The sequence below is a fragment of the Somniosus microcephalus genome, chromosome 14 (genome assembly GCF_052327205.1).
Source record: "Somniosus microcephalus isolate GS21.2 chromosome 14, FLI_Smic_1.0, whole genome shotgun sequence".
Classification (NCBI taxonomy): Eukaryota; Metazoa; Chordata; class Chondrichthyes; order Squaliformes; family Somniosidae; genus Somniosus; species Somniosus microcephalus.
In genome coordinates this window covers 21,312,227-21,331,865 of record NC_141000.1, presented here as the reverse complement: position 1 = coordinate 21,331,865, position 19,639 = coordinate 21,312,227, and the positions used below count along the sequence as shown (strand labels likewise).

Below are 19,639 nucleotides of genomic sequence, written 5' to 3'. Positions count from 1 at the left end.
TAAACTACTGACCACTCAAATACCCTTTCTTGCTCTCATGCTAGCTGACATTAATGGCTTCCTCTCCTCGGGTGCTGTCCACCTCCTTCTAAACTGCCGCCTTAACCCTCATCCTCAAATAACCACCCATGACCCCTCGGTCCTGCCACCCCATCTCTGAGCTCCTTTTCCTCACCAAAGTCCCAGAATGTGTTGTCACCTCCCAAATCAGTGCCCATGTATCCTGCAATTCTGTTTAAATCTCTCCACTAAAGTTTTCACCCCTGCCTAAGTGAACCTTGCATTAATAAGGGCATCCCGGGCAGCAATGTGAGCAGCTGATGGTGCATTGCTCTCATCACCTTCCTCCTCCTCGTCTTCCCCCTCCTTGGAATCGTCCGCAGAGGATCTGAGCTCTTCGCTTTGTTCTTCCTGCAGCTCCAAACATCGCTGTTACGTAATGTTGTGCAGACCACAGCCAAATATGACCATTCAGGGGACCCTGGCTGATGCATACTGAAGGGCGGTTCCAGATCTGTCTAGGCACCTGAAGTGCATCTTCAGCATGCAGATGGTCTGTTCAATCACACATCTGGTGGACATATGGCATTCATTGTAGCACTGTTGGGCATCATTGAGTTTGAAGTGGGTATCCCTTGGGCTAGAAATTCGTTACAGCCAAGGAATGGGTGGTGTTAAGACAAAAGATGATGAATTAGCGCCAGGTGAAAATGCTCTTGACTGTACACAAAATTCATCCTCACTGCTCAATAAAATGATTGGAGTCTTAAATCAAGTCTAAAAACCCAAGCTCATTGGCGTTACACTTAAAGGCTGGACCAGTATCGGGTGCAGTCTAATCACAACTCATGACTGCCACAGGCTTTCTTCGCTACTTAAAGGGGAGGTTCATTGATGCTGCAGCACCCCATTCTCAGCATTGTTGGCTGTGCAGCTGCCTCAACAACCATAAGAAGAAGGACAAGGAGAAGGAGCACTTATTTACAAATCCTCATGGCAGATTGCCGCCCCAGGGAGAGAGCCCGCAGGTTTTCCCATGAAGCTCTGGAGGCATTGGTTTTCACGCTGGAGAGAAGGTGGGCAGTCCTGTACCCACCAACTGGCAGGAAGCCCTTGCCACAAGTCTGCCGCACTATGTAGAGCGAGGTGGCACACCACATCATGGACTGCCCGTCCGGAAGCTCGATTGTCCGGCTGCCTCCTCCCTTGCTCCTGTTCCTTGTCTTCTTCCTCCTTGTCTTCTTCCTCCTCATCCTCGTCCTCCTCCCTCTGTGCACATGTACCCATTTTTCTCACTGCCTATCCTCCCTCCTCCATAAATCCTGGAGGGCAAGGTGGCATGCCAGTACAGCCCCCATTAATCTTACCAAGTGTTGCAGTTTGAATCTTTGAAGAATAAATGTAGCTACTTTGTACTTGCCACAAGACTCCTGATACAAAAGAACCTTGAAATTACTCAATGAAACTGTTGCAGTAGCTGAACCTAACAAAAAGCAACCAAATCTGCACTAACCTGACAGCTGCAAGTGATTACTAATGATCTCTTTAAATAATGTCCCTGGTGCTGCACGCTCTCCCTGGTTGGTGTTTACTCCAGGCGGTGAGGTAAGTGACTAAAAGCAATTTGGGAAATCGGGCATTCAGTGAGCGTTGCACACTCACTGACGTCATGATCTCCCTTGTGTTGAGGACCCCGGCGATAGCTGTTACCGGCAACACTATGGAGGGTCCCGATGTGACGTGCGGTGCTGGATTCACCTCGCCCTGTCAGTACTGGTCTCAACTGGCGCTAATGGGCGGCGCTAAAGGACAAATTTTTCCCCCCTTGTCTCCGAGCAGCCACCCCTTAAATATGCTTGCAGGTCCAAAGACCTCAGGGAGCTTGGACTGCCGCAGGATGAAAGCATCATGGCAGCTGTCCGGGAATCCGGCGCACACCTGCAGAAATATCTTTTTGTGGTTGGACACCAGCTGCACATTGATGGAGTGGAAGCCCTTGCGGTTGACGAACACTCCTGCTTGTTCTGGAGGTGCCCGGATTGCCACTTGTGTGCAGTCAATGACACCCTGAACCTGTGGGATGCCAGCCAGAGCCGCAAACCCGAGCGCCCGCTCATTCTGACTGGCATCATTGCAGGCAAAAAGTTCACATAATTGCCGGCCCTGGCAAACAAGCCACCTGTCTTATGTATTTGTGAGCCAGTGTGTGTGTGAGATGCTGGATATGTCTCCGGCACAGCCCTGGAAGGATCCGGAGGTACAAAAGTTGAGGGCAGTGGTCACTTAGACAGCTACTGGTAACGTGTGGCCACCAGGTCTAGCAGGGAGCGGGTCATCTTCCAGGAAGCTGCAGATGTCTGCCACCAACTGACGTGACAACCTGAGCCTCCTGAGACACCGTTGTTCAGGCATGTCAAGGACAGTCAGCCTCTGCCTGTACACCCTGTGTCGCAGGTAGTGCCTCCTGCGAGCGGCTCCTCTCGGCTGCTCCCTGCCGTGGAGCTGCAGGTCTCTCAAGAGCAGGCTGCTGCTAGTGCTGCTGCTGGTGGTCATATTGCTCCTTATCCGAGCTCCAATCTAAGGCAGCCAAGGCACCACCCATCCTGATGTGATTCAGAAAACCTCCAAAAAGTGTAGAAAGTAAACTCTCAGCAAAAGAACCCTTTCCCGCGAGCAGGTAAGAAAGCAGCTGTGAGTACGGAGCATTTATTGAAGTATTTCCATGAGTTTCCATCAGCCCCCTCAGAGCTGTTGTGTTCATGCCTTGCTTTCACTGCTGAGTTTCAGGAAACCCGTGGACGCAACGTTAATTTTTAAAGTGTGTTGAAATATCACTCCGATTGAGCGATTAGCATATGTTAAGTGGCAACCTGCCTCTCCCGAGGGGGTTGCGCGCAAACAGCCTAACACGCTTGAGTTAAACGTGGAAGTCGGTGGGTTGGAGCCGGTTTCCCGACGTGCTTGCAATTTTGCCGGTTTTAACCCCCCCCTCCCCACCCACCCGCACCCAAACCCTCGCACTCCTCCAGGTTAAAATCCCCCCCCATTGCCTTCAGGAAAAGGAAGGGGTAAAAGGGGGAAAATGAGGGTAAAAGTTATTACAAGTCCCTTTGATTCGGTGTAAGCATTTTCTTAACTGCAAAAGTGACAAAACTGTTTCCTTGAAGATGCCAAGGGAAAGAAGAGCTGATTGTAGTGCAGTGTTCCGGCGCATGCCGGAAAGTGTCCACCAGGTGGCAGGAGTTCTCTCTTGTGTGTAACCCTCCTCCAAGCTCATGGCTCCCCCGTCAACCTTAGAAACAAACTGAATACCGACTGTAAAACCAAAGCAAAATACCGCTGACAAATAAATGGTCATTGCCCTGAAACGTGAACTCTGTTTCCCTTTCCACAGATGCTGCCCTAACCTGCTGTGTGTTTCCAGCACTTTCTGTTTTAATTTTTGAACACAGACTGTGCTTGACTAACAAAAATAGAGAACACATTTTGAAATTGAAGTTAACAGTCAATGTTCCATCTATCCGGTCCTTTTGGAATTGGAATGTTTCCCACAGTTTCTTTGCTGTGTCTGAACTAACCAGTGGAATTATGGTCATACACGTTCCAATTTTTCCAACATTAACTACCAACTGAAGACAGAGCAGGGAGACCAAACGCAGACTGGGTGACCGTTTTGCGGAACACCTCCGTTCAGTCCGTAAGGGTGACCCCGAGCTTCCGGTCGCCTGTCATTTCAATTCACCGTTCCATTCCCACTCGGACCTCACCGTCTGCGGCCTCTTGCATTGTTCCATGGAAGCTCAGCGTAAGCTCGAGGAACAGCACCTCATCTTCCGATTAGGCACTTTACACCCTTCCGGACTCAATATCGAGTTCAACAATTTCAGATCATAACCTCGGCCCCCGTTATTTTTATATTTTTTATCCACACTATTGGTTTGTGCTTTTTCCTTTTTCTCTCTCCCACATGGCAGCTGTCTCTCACTCCGCCAGCGCATTTCACACTTCATCTAGAGCCATTGTCTGTTTCTTTACCTGTCCTATTACCATCTCATCTCACCTTGAATATCTCTTAATCACAGAATCACAGAATCCCCACCGTGCAGATAGAGGCCATTTCGGCCCATCGAGCCTGCACCGACACATATCCCACCCGATCCCCGTAACCCCACGTATTTAATCCCCCTAACACTAAGGGTCAATTTATCATAGCCAATCAACCTAACCCACACATAATGTCTCCTCTTTCATCCCCTCCCCCATTTCCCAGCCCCCAAACTGCCTTTTAATCTGTTTCATTTCCTGCCTCTTTTTCTCAGTCCTGACGAAGGGTTTCGACCCGAAACATTGACTCTGTTTCTCTCTCCACGGATGTTGCCTGGCCTGCTGAGTTTTTCCAGTGTTTTCTGTTGTTATTCAGGAAAGATTCAGCAGGGTTACCACTTCCCTCAGTTGTGAGTACTTGCAGCCAACCTGCTCCCAGGTCTCTGTAAATAAACAGAAGTTACGACACGAAACTGGCCATTCGGCCCAGCTAGTCCGTGTCAGCATTAACACTCCACACGAGCACACAGTCTGAACATTTACCCATTGATGGGCCTTCAATAACCACAAAACTAGAAGTTATAGACTCAAACAAGTTGGCTTTTAATCACTAAGATCAGAGCTAACATCTCAACACGCCGACTGATTCACAGGAATGAGTCATACAGATCCTGGGAAAGAGGAAGTGAAACTATACACAGTGGGGGAGGGTAATATACATGAGTGCAAAACGAATACAGGACCAAGACAAACAGATTTCATTACACCCACCCTGTTCCCATATCCCTTCAACTACCTATCCAAGCTAACCTTGAGTGTTGACGGTGCCCGCTCTGAGGTCTCAGCCGTGGCTGAGTGGGCAGCACTCTCGCCTCTGAGTCAGCAAGTTGTGGGTTCAAAGTCCCACTCCAGAGACTCGAGCGCATAATCCAGACACTCTAGTGCGGTGCTGAGGGAGTGCCACACTGTCCGAGGTGCTGTTATACGACGTTAAACCAAGATCCCGTCTGCCCTCTCAGGTGGACGCAAAACATCCCATAACACTATTCGATGAAAAGCAGGGGAGTTCTCTCTGGTGTCCTGGCCAATATTTCATCCCTCAAACAACATCATTTAACAAAAAAATATCTGTTCATCATCACATTGCTGTTTGTGGGACCTTGCTGTGTGCAAGTTGGCGGCAGAGTTTCCTACATTGACTACACTGAGAGATTTGTTAAAGGGGCTGCCTGCCGACTCACTATCATCCGTTTTACACTATCGCACCAAGTCAAGGTCTACCCCTCTGTGTTTCCATGGCTGGAAACTGCCTCCCTTTCCCCAACAGCAGAATCATCGATCCATATTTTCATGGGTTTACGCTTCTGCCTTTGGGGTAAGGGAAGGAGCTCCAGCAACGTAAACACAGGGAGCTAGCTGACCTCAGCCAGGTTGGCAGTAGGAACCCCACAGCTGGCTTCAACAGTGAACAAACTGAGCTAGACAAGGGGGGGAAAAAAAATCAGGCAGGATTCCTTCTCGAGATCACTATCCATGATGAACCCGTGTTGGAAAGTGCATGAATGCGGGTGTTGAAGTGTGTGTAGGGTGCGGCGAGGGTAAAATCTGTAGTCAAACATTCTGCCGACACACCACGTCTGTGTTCACACGAGGAGAATGGCCATTTGGGAGTGGTACCAGGAGGCCTCCATCAGGGGACACCAGTTATAGGTATTCACTGTAAATCAGGAAACGTAAAAAGCACGCAGTAGGGCAGGCACCCTGCGGGATCCCCGAGAGCTCTGACAAATAGATTTGCAACCTTGTCCATTATCTAGAGGACTGCTCGGAATTATTTACTCCAAAGACCGCTCATGGCAGCACTGGTGTTAACAGCGGCTCACTTCCACTGCGGCATCTAATGCAACACCCGCCAGGGGAAGGTAACAGTGCACTTCAGCTGAATGAAATGGCGAACAGAAGTCAATATTACTGACAGTAATATTCATCAGCTGACCTCGAACACACTGGAACTCTTGACGGGTGATGGTCTTTTTTTTGTTGGAAAAAACAACTTTTCAATAAAGAAAGCTTTGATGGCGTAATGATAATATTCTCATAGAAAATTGTCAGCCATCTTTATTCACCAGGCAGCACTCAATTAAAATGTCCAAAGGCTTCCCTCGCAGACACAGCACTGGATAACTTATCTGTGTATCTCTGCAATCTCCTCTAGCCCGACAAACCTCCGAGATATCTGCGCTCCTCCAATTCTGGCCTCTTGAGTATCCCTGATTTTCTTTGCTCCACCATTGGCGGCCGTGCCTTCAGCTGCCTAGGCCCTAAGCTTAGGAATTCCCTCCCTAAACCTCTCCGCCTTTCTATCTCTCTCATCTCCTTTAAGAGGCTCCTTAAAACCTACCTCTTTGGCCAAGCTTTTGGTCACCGGTCCTAATATCTCCTTAAGTGACTCAGTGTCAAATGTTGTCTGATCACACTCCTGTGAAGCATCTTGGGATATTTTACTACGTTAAAGGCGCTATATAAATACAAGTCGTTGTTGTAAATGAATATGCAGCTGCAGTAACTCTAGATGAAGAGAACGGGTCCTGTAATTCATTTCTAGAATACAACCGACCTGTATCCGGAAATAAATACACAGTTGTATGGCTCAGTGTTTAACTGCGCCACCAGGCAGTGAACGGGCCAGGAAGGTCCCAGGATCTGTTCCTGATCAGGGCCGAGGTGGGCCACTAATATTGAGCTGGGTGTTTGCAGGTTAAGGTGGGAAACAATAAGCCAGTGTTCCTGGTGCTGGTGGTTGCCTGGTGTCCAATCCCCTCCCCTCCCCCCCCCCCCCCCCGCCCCACTCCCGGGAAACGTGAGGATATGTGAGTGACGTTCAGCGAGAGGAGGAGGGGAGAAGTGTGGGGAGGGAAGGTAGAGCACAGTAAGACTGTCTGCGACACCTTCACTGGTGAATGGCCTGCTGTCACATTGTCAAAGCTCACTCCCGAAGAAGGGCCATTTGGGCGAGGCTGATAGGCACCCTAGCTCAACAGTCAGTCAGCACCTTGAGAAGAGGAGGGGATCACCAGCACAGATAACGGAAGCAAGGACCATCACGTCACAACCTCCATCAATGAACCCTCTTCATACTATACGGGGGATAGTCCATTTCTGTGTAGTATGACCACCTGTAACTTGAAAACAAATAATCTGGCGCCTGTCAACGCAACATCAGAGCTGTTTTGTTAAAAAATATTAAATCATTGAATATACATCTATCATATTAAAACTCTTACATCTGCGCGCATTACCTGTCTATGCAATCTTACCTCCTGTTTTCACGTTTTTGTGTCAGCTTTTTCCTAGTTCCTATATCTGAATTTAGAATGAAAACCGTCTGTGTCACCCTGCAATGCTGTAATTGCACAATTTGGCCACCAGGTGGCTCTTTGACCCAACTTTCTGAACTGTTTTGGGAACTCGGATTTTACTCTCGGGTAAAGAAAGAAGTTGCATTTATACAGCGCCTGTCACGGCCTCGGGACACCTCAAAGCGCTTTACAGCCAATGAAGTACTTTTGAAGTGCAGTCGCTGTTGTGACGTAGGAAACGCGGCAGCCAATTTGAGCGCAGCAAGCTCCCACAAACAGCAATGTGATAGTGAGCAGGTAATCTGCTTTCAGGTGTTAATTGAGGGATAAACGTTGGCCAGAACACCAGGGAGAAAGTTGATGTTGGAATTTTACGTTTAGTGTGGGGTAATTTTAACTTGGGGTGATTGTGTAAAAGGGGTGGTATCAGGTTGATGCACACCTCTACAACAACACAAAAGCAAAATACTGTGGATGCTGGAAATTTGAAGTAAAAACAGAAAATGCTGGAAATACTCAGCAGGCCAGGCAGCATCTGCGGAGAGAGAAACAGAGTTAACGTTTCAGGTCGATGGCCCTTCGTCAGAACTGGAAAAAGTTAGAGATGTAACGGGTTTTAAGCAAGTGCGGGGCAGGGAAAGGGGGGAGGGGAGGAAAGAACAAAAGGGAAGGTCTGGGATAGGTTGGAAGGCAGGAGAGATTAAGAGACATTAAGAGAGATTAAGAGATGGTGCAAGGCAAAAGGAGATGGTAATGGGACAAGTTAAGAAACAAAAGATGGCTCTAGATGAAGTGTAAATGGCACTGGCAGAATGAAAGACAGCTGCCATGTGGGAGAGAGAAAAAAAAAATGGGAAAAAAAAAGATAGGGGCCGAGGTTATGGTCTGAAATTGTTGAACTCTATGTTGAGTCCAGAAGGCTGTAAAGATGAGGGCCTAGAAATTCAGTATCGCCCCGTTTGGGGCACCAGCCTCGCCAGGGCGCTAAAAGTAGCGCCCCGGAAGCATTTGCGGCCGCAAGCCGGAAATTCAGTGGTAGCGCCCCAAAGGGAAGTGCGGCGCTACTGGAGGCGCCCCGCATCCCTCTTGGGGCGTTGCGACTGAAGATCGTGGCGCAACGTGCCGCAGCGCCACACGCTGCGGCATGTCGCGCTGCGGTACTGCAGGCCTTCCTCCCCTTCTTAAAGGGGAGGGGCCTTGTGCAGCGCGATCTGGGGCCCAGCTGGGCCCCCGAGGATCGGGAGTGCCGGGAGAAGAGCCCGGCACCGAGGAGAAGTGCCGGGCTCTTGGAGCGCAGCTGGCACTCCGCGGGGGGGGGAGGGTGGGGGGGGGTTTCAGGAGGCCGGGGACAGCAGCGCAGAGAGGTGCTGGCAGGCGGCCAGCAACAAAAATGGCCGCCCCGCACCTCTCCTTTAATTTGCGCCTCCATCGCCACAGGTAGGCCCCCCTGAACCGGTCGCACATAGCGTCCGGCGATAAATCAGGGGGCGCTTCCAAATATCGCGGCCGGGGCGTTAGTGGGGCGCTGCGCACACCGATGACATCATCGGTAGCGGCGCAGCGCTAATGGCTAGCGCCACCACTAGCATCCCGCTGAATTTAGCGGGAGGCGTGGCCAGTGGCTTGCGACCCACTTAGCGCCCTCTTAAGGCGCTAACGGGTGGCGCAGCCAACTGAATTTCTCCCCCAAGGAGCTGTTCCTCGAGCTTAGAATTTTAAGTTTAGTGGGGGTAATTTTACCTTGGGGTGATTGTGTAAAAGGGGTGGTATCAGGTTGATGCACAGCTCTCCCCTTTTTCATTTCCATTAATTGCACTCCAGCATTTGCAAGAGCGAGTGCCTCTCCCGCCACAGGTCCAGCGTCTCGTTGCTCCTACTGCCTCAGCTCTCCCCTCAGTCCCCACTACTGCCAGTCGCCCCAGGGCCTGTGCTCGGCGATCACTGGTCGCTGGGTGAGCGCGGCTGTTCCTACCAACAGCCGCTCCCCATTCCCGCCCGTCGGCCACTTCCATCGCTTCCCAGCCTATCGATTCATGGCAGTACTCTTCCCCCACCCACCCCCCAGAACTGAAAACAGTTCCTGACGGACTTCAGCAGTCACACTTAAAACAAAATGTACAAAAAGAAAGCAAGCCGGTCTGACCTCTACATGACCCCGGGGGGTCTGCCAAAAGGCGACCACCTCTATTTGACCTCGCAGCAACTACACCTTGTGAACTTAAAGGGACACGCACCAAGTTACAACTTAAGCAGCAGAATAATACATGGTGCATTACCTGTCCTTATAAAACTGGACATCATCCCACTTGCCATAAAAAGTTCCGGGGAAGATCCAAGTAGTAAAATGTAAATGGCACTAAGGGTCATGTTGGATTGATTAGAGGATTCAGCTGCTGAACAAACCACTCAAAGGGACCTTTTCACTGAAATTATTGAGAGTTATTTCATCGCAGGGTTTGTTAATCTTGTAGTTTTTAGTATGATGTGAAGCCCTCGGTTGCATTATTTTCATGCTGGGCAGAATCATAAACCTGGGCGCAGCGACATCTACCCTGCCTCTGAATCGAATGGTGCATCCTTATGATGAAGAGATCTTGGAAGTTGGGTCTAACAACAGATGTAAATGAGATGTCCCTCACCACATCAGCCATGTTATCTGCACCCATATTTGGAAAACTATCTTTATTTCTCATCCTTTCTCACTTTGGCTGCTGTATTTCACCCATGTATGTACAGGAGCAAACCTAATAAATACATGAATATAATAATTAATATAAATAAATATACATCATCAGAAATATGAAATAACTAGTTACAATTCCACATTATCGTCTTGGAGATAAAGGCACCTGCTCCCTTTATTTCCCCCATTCGTTTTTTTCCCATTATGTGGCACTGTGTCCGTTTACAAGCGTCTACCTCAGTCTCACTTACCTCGCTCTTATCTAACACTTGCCTGTGACTTGCTTTAAGGAATATCACCGGATTGCAAAAATGAATGAAAGACATTTCTATTTTACAGAATCAATCTCACGATGATGGAACACAAGCTCCACTACACTTGTTGGCTGCAGTCATCCGCCAGGGGAATCCAGGCTTTGTACCAGCCTGAAGAATTCAAGAGTTTGCTATGAGAAAACCCAGACCTACCAGATTTACCAGTAATGATTGTTACTTGTAATACAGAGCGGTCGCCCAAGTCAAAGGCCCGGGGGCCAGATTTGGTGTCAGTTGGTGATGAGAGCGAGGTCCTGTTTTATTTGACTTCTCACTGTTACTAATCTGCACGGTGTGAAATGTATACCAGTGAGAGCTGTGAAATGGACTCTACCACCCTCAGAACATGATTTACGACAGCCAACTATGTTGTATACGAAAGAACACATGCTGCAGGAAAATCCCATACAATATAGGGTGATGGAGATTGGGCGTTGCAGTGGTTTCAGCATGGCTGTCTTTCGCCTGTAGAATTTGGATTTGAATCCAACCCAGACTGATGGGTGGTCCTTTTGACCTTGTGCGATAGTGTAAAGCGGGTGATAGCGAGTTGGCCGCCCGTTTCACATCTCTGCCGAGTTTTTTTTTACCATTGACTGCAATAGAAATAAAAGTCAGGAGATGTAGCGTGGGCTGCCGACTCGCTGTCGCCCGTCTCACACCATCGCACAAAATCAAAATGACCCCCATGGGATGAAAGTCTCTAATATTCACTGGCACAAACACTGCCCCTTAACTTAACATTAGTTGGAACAAATTAGGAATCTGACCCCAAGAGGTCACAGGATGGTTGGCGTGGGAAGCGTAAAGTGACACACTGGTGCAGTCGGGGCTAAGGCACATTGCTGGGACAGAGTGCAGATTTACTCAGCATCAGATCATGCAATAGCTGACCTGGGAGTGCTGAATACAGGTTGAGCGTCCAAAGTCCGGAGTTCCGGAATCCGGGATATTTCAGAGTCCGGACTCTTGGACGATTGGTGGCAGAGTCGTCCGGAATCCATAAAATGTTCCGGAATCCGGACACCCTGAGGGAGGCTTAACAAAAACCGGAAATATCGCAACCTGGGCCCAGGCATTTCCGGACTTGGAACGTGTTTCTGATGTCCGAAGTCCGGAAATATCGTAACCTGGGCTCGGGCGTTTCTGGACTTTGGACATCAGAAAAACGTTCCGAAGTCCGGAAAAACACGAAAACCGGCTCGGCCTCTGTCCTGGGGTTGCCGGATTTGGGACGCTCAACCTGTACTGGCACTGCCCAAGCAAGAAAAGGTTCCATTTCCCTGTACACATCCCTCATCTTGGTGACCACAAAAATTCACCATAAAATGTATAAAAATGGGGGCGGGGGGGTGGGGTGGGGGGGAAGTAACTTGATATAGCCAAGAACTGATGCCTTGTAATCTAGCACAAGAGCAAGAGTTTCATTCATATTGTAGTCATGTAACAACTTAGATCTTCATAGCTCATGTATTCCTCTCAAAAAACTCTAGCTGGTCTTAACTGTATTGGAAGCCAGGTTTATGCTGGGAGCAATATCTGTGCTCGGTGCAAAGGTTGACTTATCCCAATGCATTAATGATGACTACTGCCACATAAAACGTTAATTATAGTGACCCACGCTCTGTTGTCTAGCCTGCCTCCTCTCAAATATTGAAGCGCTAGATGGTATTCAAAAATGGATTGGTAACAAGAAATCAGTTTAAAAACTTTGGTTTAAAAATATTGTTTCACACCATTGCAACAGTAACTTGCTGTTTACACATGAATATATACAATATGCATTTCCTATCATGGCTTTTTTGAAAGTAACCAGTATACGACAAGTAAAAGTCACTGATAAATCTCGGTCTATATCTATCATAGCTATCCTTCTTTGCCAAAGCTACTCATGTTGGCAAAGAAGGAGGTGCGGGGTGGGGGGACAAATCAGGCGTCAGTGACACTATTTAAAGGCAGTCTGCACCTCTTAAAGGGGAGGTGCATTTTGACTGCGCTGATCTGAATTAAAGTTGAACAAACGAGATGGGAGGCAGAGTTACTGGAGGAAGGGCCCCTGTTTTTCTGATGCTGTTTTGGGGGTGCTGGTAGAAGAGGTGATCAGCAGCAGGGAGCTGCTCTTCCCGTCAGATGGCAGGAGAGTGCCATGGCAAGTTGCCCAGCAGGAAGGATGTTCCCGATGGTCGGGGAGTCCAGAACCAGGGGTCACAGTCTAAGGATAAGGGGTATGCCATTTAGGACAGAAATGAGGAGGAATTTCTTCACCCAGAGAGTGGTGAACCTGTGGAATTCTCTACCACAGAAGGCAGTAGAGGCCAATTCATTAAATATATTCAAGAAGGAGTTGGATATATTTCTTAAGGCTAAAGGGATCAAGGGGTATGGGGAGAAAGCAGGAACCGGGTACTGAATTTGGATGATCAGCCATGATCACATTGAATGGCGGAGCAGGCTCGAGGGGCTGAATGGCCTACTCCTGCTCCTGTCTTCTATGTTTCTATGTAACAGTGGGCAGAGGTGGCGGAGCAGGCCAACACAAGGAGCACTGCAGCCAGGACCTGGCATGAAATTCAATGATCTCACCAATCTCATGGATCTCACCTAAGACTCGAACTCACATCTCTCTTACTTTTCCTTAGCTCTGCACCATCTGTAGCCTGCAAATGGTAGCTCTAATGTGAATTGTTCAGTAGTCTGGTCTAGAGACCTTTAAGCATGGTGATGGGCTTCCATGTATGTCAGATCAGTATATAAACATCATAACCATGTACAAGTAGAGTCACAGGTTGCCCTGAGTGCATCAGTGGGTAACTGCACTGCCCAGTTTAGAACAGTGCCACTCAGACTAGGCAAGTCCTAAATTCAATCCCCAGTCTGTGCTGGTTAGCCAATCTCAGCCCCGGCTATTAATAAAAGAAAAGAAAGACTTGCATTTATATAGCGCCTTTCATGGCCTCGGGTCATCCCAAAGTGCTTTATAGCCAATGAAGTAGTTTTGAAGTGTAGTCACTGTTGTAATGTGGGAAACGTAGCAGCCAATTTGCACACAGCAAGGTCCCACAAACAGCAATGTGATAATGACCAGATAATCTGTTTTTTAGTGATGTTGGTTGAGGGATAAATATTGGCCAGGACACCAGGGAGAACTCCCCTGCTCTTCTTTGAATAGTGCCATGGGATCTTCTACATCCACCTGAAAGGGCAGACCGGGCCTTGGTTTAATGTCTCATCCAAAAGACGACACCTCCAACAGTGCAGCACTCCCTCAGCACTGCACTGGAGCGTCAGCCTAGATTTTGTGCTCAAGTCGCTGGAGTGGGATTTGAACCCACGATCTTCTGACTCAGAGAGTGCTCCCCAGTAAAGCTACAAACAATGGTTCAGCACCTCAGAGCTTAGGAAGGGAAAATTCAGCCAGTGTCTCTGTACCTGACTGCAGTCAAGAAAATAGTCTGATCCTGTCCTTAGCTGCTGTCCGCACACATGCAGCAAAGGCCATTGTTTTCAAGGGAAGAGGGGTGAAAATGGGAGGGAATTTAAAAATAAAATCATCTGTACCTACGGCCAACAAATCCTGGCACTTCTCAAAATGGAAATAAACCACTACTCTTCTAATCAAGGTGAATGGGATGAAGGCAAATGGTCTGCTGTCAGTCTGCATCTGTCACATCCTGTGTCCAAGATTTCCAAATAGTTCTGATTGCAGGTCACGAACAATGGGGCAGTAATTCCTCCCCAAACGCGTGAGTACGGAAGGGGTACTCACACGTCTGGCCGGAAGAAATGCCGGTTTTCAGCATGCACAGCGCATGCGCTGAAAACCGGCATTTCCTCTCCTCTAACCCAAGAGGTGAAGAGGCTAGCGCGTGCGCTGTAGGGGGCAGCGCGTGTGTCTTGGATTTCCTCTGTTTTGGGGGATTTGCGCATGTGTAAAGGCCTCCGGTCTTTACGCTTGTAAAAAGCGCACGTAAGTATTTATTTTTACAGGTAAGTGGTGTTTTAGTGCAATTTAGAATTTTTTTTTCCACAGGTTTATTATTTTAAAGAATCTACAATAAGGTAAGTTTAGTTTTAGACCCTTTTTATTAAAAATGTATTTTTTTCAACAAAAAAAAATTATTGTTTAAATTATTTTTTTAAACTTATTTATACTTAATTTAATGATTGGGATGTTTTTTAAAATTTTATTTAATGTTTAAGTAGTGTTCTGGGGTGCAGTACTTCTCATGAGTTTGACAGTTCTTACTCGCAAACTTATGAATGAAGTTTCCCCTCCCCTGATTGGCTGAACAGTGCTCACCTGATCCCAGCCGGCACATCGCACTAACTACGCCGCTGGGTCAGTGAGAGGAAATGCAAGCAGGCCGGGGCTTCAGATGTCGGCGCGCCGGGTAAGTGCACATCGGGGGCTTGCACGCGCGGCAAGCCCCCGACACCAAGTTCTGGGCCATTGTGAACTTGCTGCGATCAAGCTTGATGCGGCTGAATTGCATTTCATACATTGATTTGGAGGCAGCGATTCACCCCACGTTTGTGTAATGAGGCGATCTGTGTGCAGAATGTGCAGTGTAGCTGCCATTTCACAAGGATGCAGTTGTCAAACTGCAACGTTTGCAGTTTTCACCCACACAGCAAAATAAAACAAATGACCAACCTCTCCTGCTGCCTGTTTAGTAAATGGTCTGGCGGATAGGATCTGAAAATGAATACAACAGCTCCTACTGATGTCATCCCTGATTCTCCCTGTGTGCAGTGACAATTCTATTTTTGGTACAAGCACACTACACGGTAGCTACACTGCAATAAAAAACTGCACAGAAAACAGAGTGATTTTCTCCCAGGCGGAACACTGGCAAAAGAATGTCTTTTGCTTCCTTTTCCTGAAGGTACTGAGTCCTGTTGGGCTCCAATTCCACAGACAATTCACCAGTTCTTTCCCCTCCCCTCCTCCCATAGGACTCTTTGCTGGGTTATACTTTCACAGGTACCCCACTCGTGGCCATTCGTCGTGTGAATAATAGCCTGGATAGATAGTATCAGCAGGCAAGTGGACCACAAGGAAATCACAGGCCAACCACACACATAAATACATGTATTCCAATTAAATAGGTTAGGGAGGACCAGGGGTCGCATGTTTAAGTTGTACAAGCCTAGATCTAGGTTAGATTTCAGGAGGTGGTTCTTTTCCCAGAGAATAGTGGACCTCCTGGAACAGGCTGCCGGCTCGTGCGATGAATGCGGATTCGCTGAATTCCTTCAGTGAGAGCTGGGCTTGTTTCTGGCTGGGGTGGAGATCACCTCTTATAAGAGGTAGGTGTTGCATAGAATTATCAGGGCCAGGGTGATCTCCTGGACTAGTTTTGATCACCTCGGAGGGGTCGGAGAGGAATTTCCCAGATTTGTTCCCCCAAATTGGCCTGGGTTTATATTTGTTTTTTTGCCTCTCCCAGGAGATCACATGGTTCCGGGCGGGATGTGGCCCGTGTATATATTATTATGATGATACACAAGGTATCACAATTGTGTAGGACAGTCTGTATGGACCAGAGGTTCTTCTCCTGTCCATCATTGTTCGTATGTTTGTATCACTGGGCAGTAATCAGAAGCAAGGACCCTCACCAATTTCCCCCTCCCTAACCCCAAGTTGCTGAGGCCAGTTGTAGGCCTTTCTTCATTTGCCCAGGCTGGGATCAGCCCAAGGATTGAACCTAAGACCATCTTGGTTCGTGCGGCTCAGCAATTCATTAGGTATCTACTCTATGTATACCTCAAGACAGCTTCATTTCCACAGCATGCAAATTACAGGAAACTCCCTTTTAACCAGCACTTAAATATCCGGAAATCTCTCTTAACCGGCAAAATTCAGGAGTAGGTTTAGGTAAGTTTTACTATATATTAGTGGCCGTGTAACCGGGGTTCCTGGATCTGTGGCCGTGTAACCGGGGTTCCTGCACCAGTGGTCGTGCAACAGGGTCTCCTGGATCTGTGGCCGTGTAACCGGGACTCCTGCACAAGTGCCGTGTAACTGGGGCTCCTGCACCTGTGGCCGTGTACGGGGCTCTCGTACCTTGGTAAGTATACCTCTCTGTAATCCGGACTTTTTGATCAACCGGCACCATGCCGGTCCCGTCGGTGCCGGATAAAAAGGAGTTTCCTGTACATTGATTTGAAAGGCTTCTGGATGACAATGTAGACAAAGGCAATTCGGCCCATCTTAGTCCAACCACCCAGAGGCCAAAACTTGCACAGTCCCCTGCACCCATCGCAACCCATCCAACTGGCTCCTGAATGACTCAAGATTGTTGCCGGCACTACTCTACCCAGAAGTCTATTCCCAGTATTGATCACTCTTTGTGTTGAAGAAACCCTTTGTGTCGTCAGTCCTAAACTGACCTTTCAATAGTTTGAACCAACGGTCTCGTGTCATACTTTTAAGACTCATCTGGTTCCAGATTTACCCTTTCCTCAGTTGTCTTCTTTCAAGGCTAAAGAGCCATTGGCCTAGAAATTCGTTGGGCTGCGCCACCAGTTAGCGCCCAAAGAGGGCACTTAGTGGGTTTAGCGCCACTGGCCACGCCTCCCGCAAAATTTAGCGGGACGCTAATGGCGGCATTAGCCGGTAGCGCTGCGCCGCCACCGATGACGTCCTCGGTGCCGGGCTCTTTTGCCAGCACTCGCAATCTCAGATCGCGCTGCAGCAGGCCCCTCCCCTTTAAGAAGGGGAGGAAGACCTGCAGTACCGCAGTGCACCGTGCCGCAGCGTGTGGCGCTGCGGCACGTTGCGCTGTGATTTTCAGTTGCAGCGCCCCAAGATGGATGCGGGGTGCCTCGAGTAGCGCCGCGCTTCCGTTTGGGGTGCTCAAACTGAATTTCCAGCGGGCGCTCGCAACTCCTTCCGGGGCGGTACTTCTGGCACCCTGGTGAGACTACGGGGTGCCACCGAATTTCTAGGCCGTCTCTCCAGTCTTTCCTTCTACCTCAATCCTCTGATGCTGCGGGGTCAGCCTTGTTGGCTGTTCTCTGCACAGATTCCAGGGCTTGAGTATTTCTCAGTGTCTAGATGGCCAAAACTGGCCGTGCTGCTGTGATCAAGTACTGCGATGCTGGATAATTTCCACTCGTGGTGTACAGTTAGTACAAAGCATGACAGGTGTTTGGAGATATGATAGATATTATATGGAATATAACAATGCAATAATTGTCTCCCTTTAATTAGAAGTTCAAATCAGCACCTATTACCATAAAATCCTAGAATGTTACCACACAGAAACAGGCCATTTGGCCCATCAAGTCTGCACTGGTGTTTTTCTCTGCATGAACCACCTCATCTAATCCCACTCTCCTGCTCATCGCCCAAACCCTATAATATTCCAAGCATTTTCAAGCAAATTGGAGATCATGAGGCTAACACACGAATCAACATTGAGTTAACTCTGCACTGTACCTAGTTATGAAGGACATGCACAGATTAAAGCACCGTGTGTACCTCTATGTAGGGATTGTAGTTTCCGTTTGACACATTGGTGAAGTTCCTCTACACATGGTGGTCTGGTTGATGGGTGAAGTAGACCTTCCTGCTGATGCCATGGAGCTCGGTAGTGCACTGTTAGTTTACTCTCCCTGTCCAGGTTTGACACAGCTGAAACAGAAAAACAGCAGGTTAGCAACCATTGCGCCAGTGTCATTATAGTGAGTTCAGCAAAAGGCAATGATGGGTGTGTGAATTCTGTTTGCCCACATGAAATTGGAAAATAACCCAACAGTCCATTTATAGATCCTATCGATTGTAAAAGTTGGCTGTGCTTGGAGCGAGGTTTTGAACACTAGGATGATGTACTGCTGGCTACAATCTGTCACTGGTGCTTGTTCTGGTGGAAGCAATCTGAGATGGTAAATAAAGGTATGACTTGGCTTCTGTAATGGCCGAATGGCCAGCATCCATGACACCACCCAGCTACAGAGGCTCGAAGGTCTCAGGTTCGATGCTATCTGATCTCGGCCAGTGGAGACGCTACAATTGGTCTCAATGCCCGTGGGCTAGACAAGGGAAAAGCCAGCCAGGTTTCCCAAAACCCAATCACTATCCCAGGGACGGTAGTGCACTTGTGGAGACAACAGGTAAGACAGGACTAGGCTTGGCTGTGGTGCACTCCACAAATGACACGTGACTACTTGGGTTAGGTTTGTTGCCCTTTGTGGAGCCCAGCTAGAGCCATGAGAATGGGGAGAAAATTGGCTGGAAAAAAATGAATTACATTAAAAAAAATTGCACAACATTACATCATTTTGCCTTAATTTTTCTTAATTATATTGGTACCACGATCGCCAATCCCTTGATTACAAATATCCACGCGATAAAACTAAGTATAAAAACTTCCAACTATTTAAGCTGTTAACCAGATTATGACCTCTTGCCATTAGCCAGTACTAATGTCTTTATCATATGTTTTAATGTAAGGTAGAGAAATGTACCTCACACTTCTATTCGCATCAAGGGAGCAATTGTCATTCACAGAGACTATTAAATATAAACTATTGGCCTGCAATGCCTGTCCCGAAACAATTCTTTATCTATCAATATGCACATATCCCTCCCCACAAAGTAAAGAAACAACTCAATTGCTTCCTATTTATTAGTGGGAATATAAATACATCAGAACAAATCCCACAAAGTACTTTCATTTTGAACTAGAGACTGTACAAATAAAAGTCAGTTACTTGCAGATTACAGCATTATAATTCACAGAACAGCAAATCTGCAGGTGAGTTTCCCTGGGGCCTTAGATTAGTTAAGTGGCACGGCCCAGTGAGGGAGAGATTGAGCCACAAAGTCCCACGTTTGATCTCTGGTCTGTGCTGAGTTAACTGTTTCGAACGGGGACTAGATGTCAGCCGTGGCTCAGTGGGCAGCACCCTCGCCTCTGAGTCAGAAGGTTGTGGGTTCAGGTCCGACTCTAGAGACGTAAGCACATAATCTAGGCTGACGCTCCAATGCAATACTGAGAGAGTGCTGCACTGTTGGAGGTGCCGTCTTACGGGATGTGATGTTAAACTGTCTGCTCTCTCAGGTGGACGTAAACGATTCCATGGCACTATTTCGAAGAAGAGCAGGGGAGTTCTCGCTGGTGTCCTGGCCAATATTTATCCCTCAATCAACATCACTAAAACAGATAAACTGGTCATTATCACATTGCTGTTTGAACTAGATTGGCTACTGCGTTTCCAACAGTGACTACACT

General features: G+C 48.0%; 1 protein-coding gene across 2 annotated transcripts in view; it reads right to left on the bottom strand.

The window, feature by feature from the left end:
* The window catches only part of nhsa (Nance-Horan syndrome a (congenital cataracts and dental anomalies)), a 487,741-nt gene that overhangs the window by 84,710 nt on the left and 383,392 nt on the right, over positions 1-19,639 (bottom strand). For both annotated transcript variants that reach the window (XM_086006318.1, XM_086006319.1), the window contains exon 2: positions 17,887-18,039. In XM_086006318.1, coding sequence (XP_085862444.1) covers positions 17,887-18,039 — 153 coding nt within the window. The remainder of the gene's footprint in view (positions 1-17,886; positions 18,040-19,639) is intronic.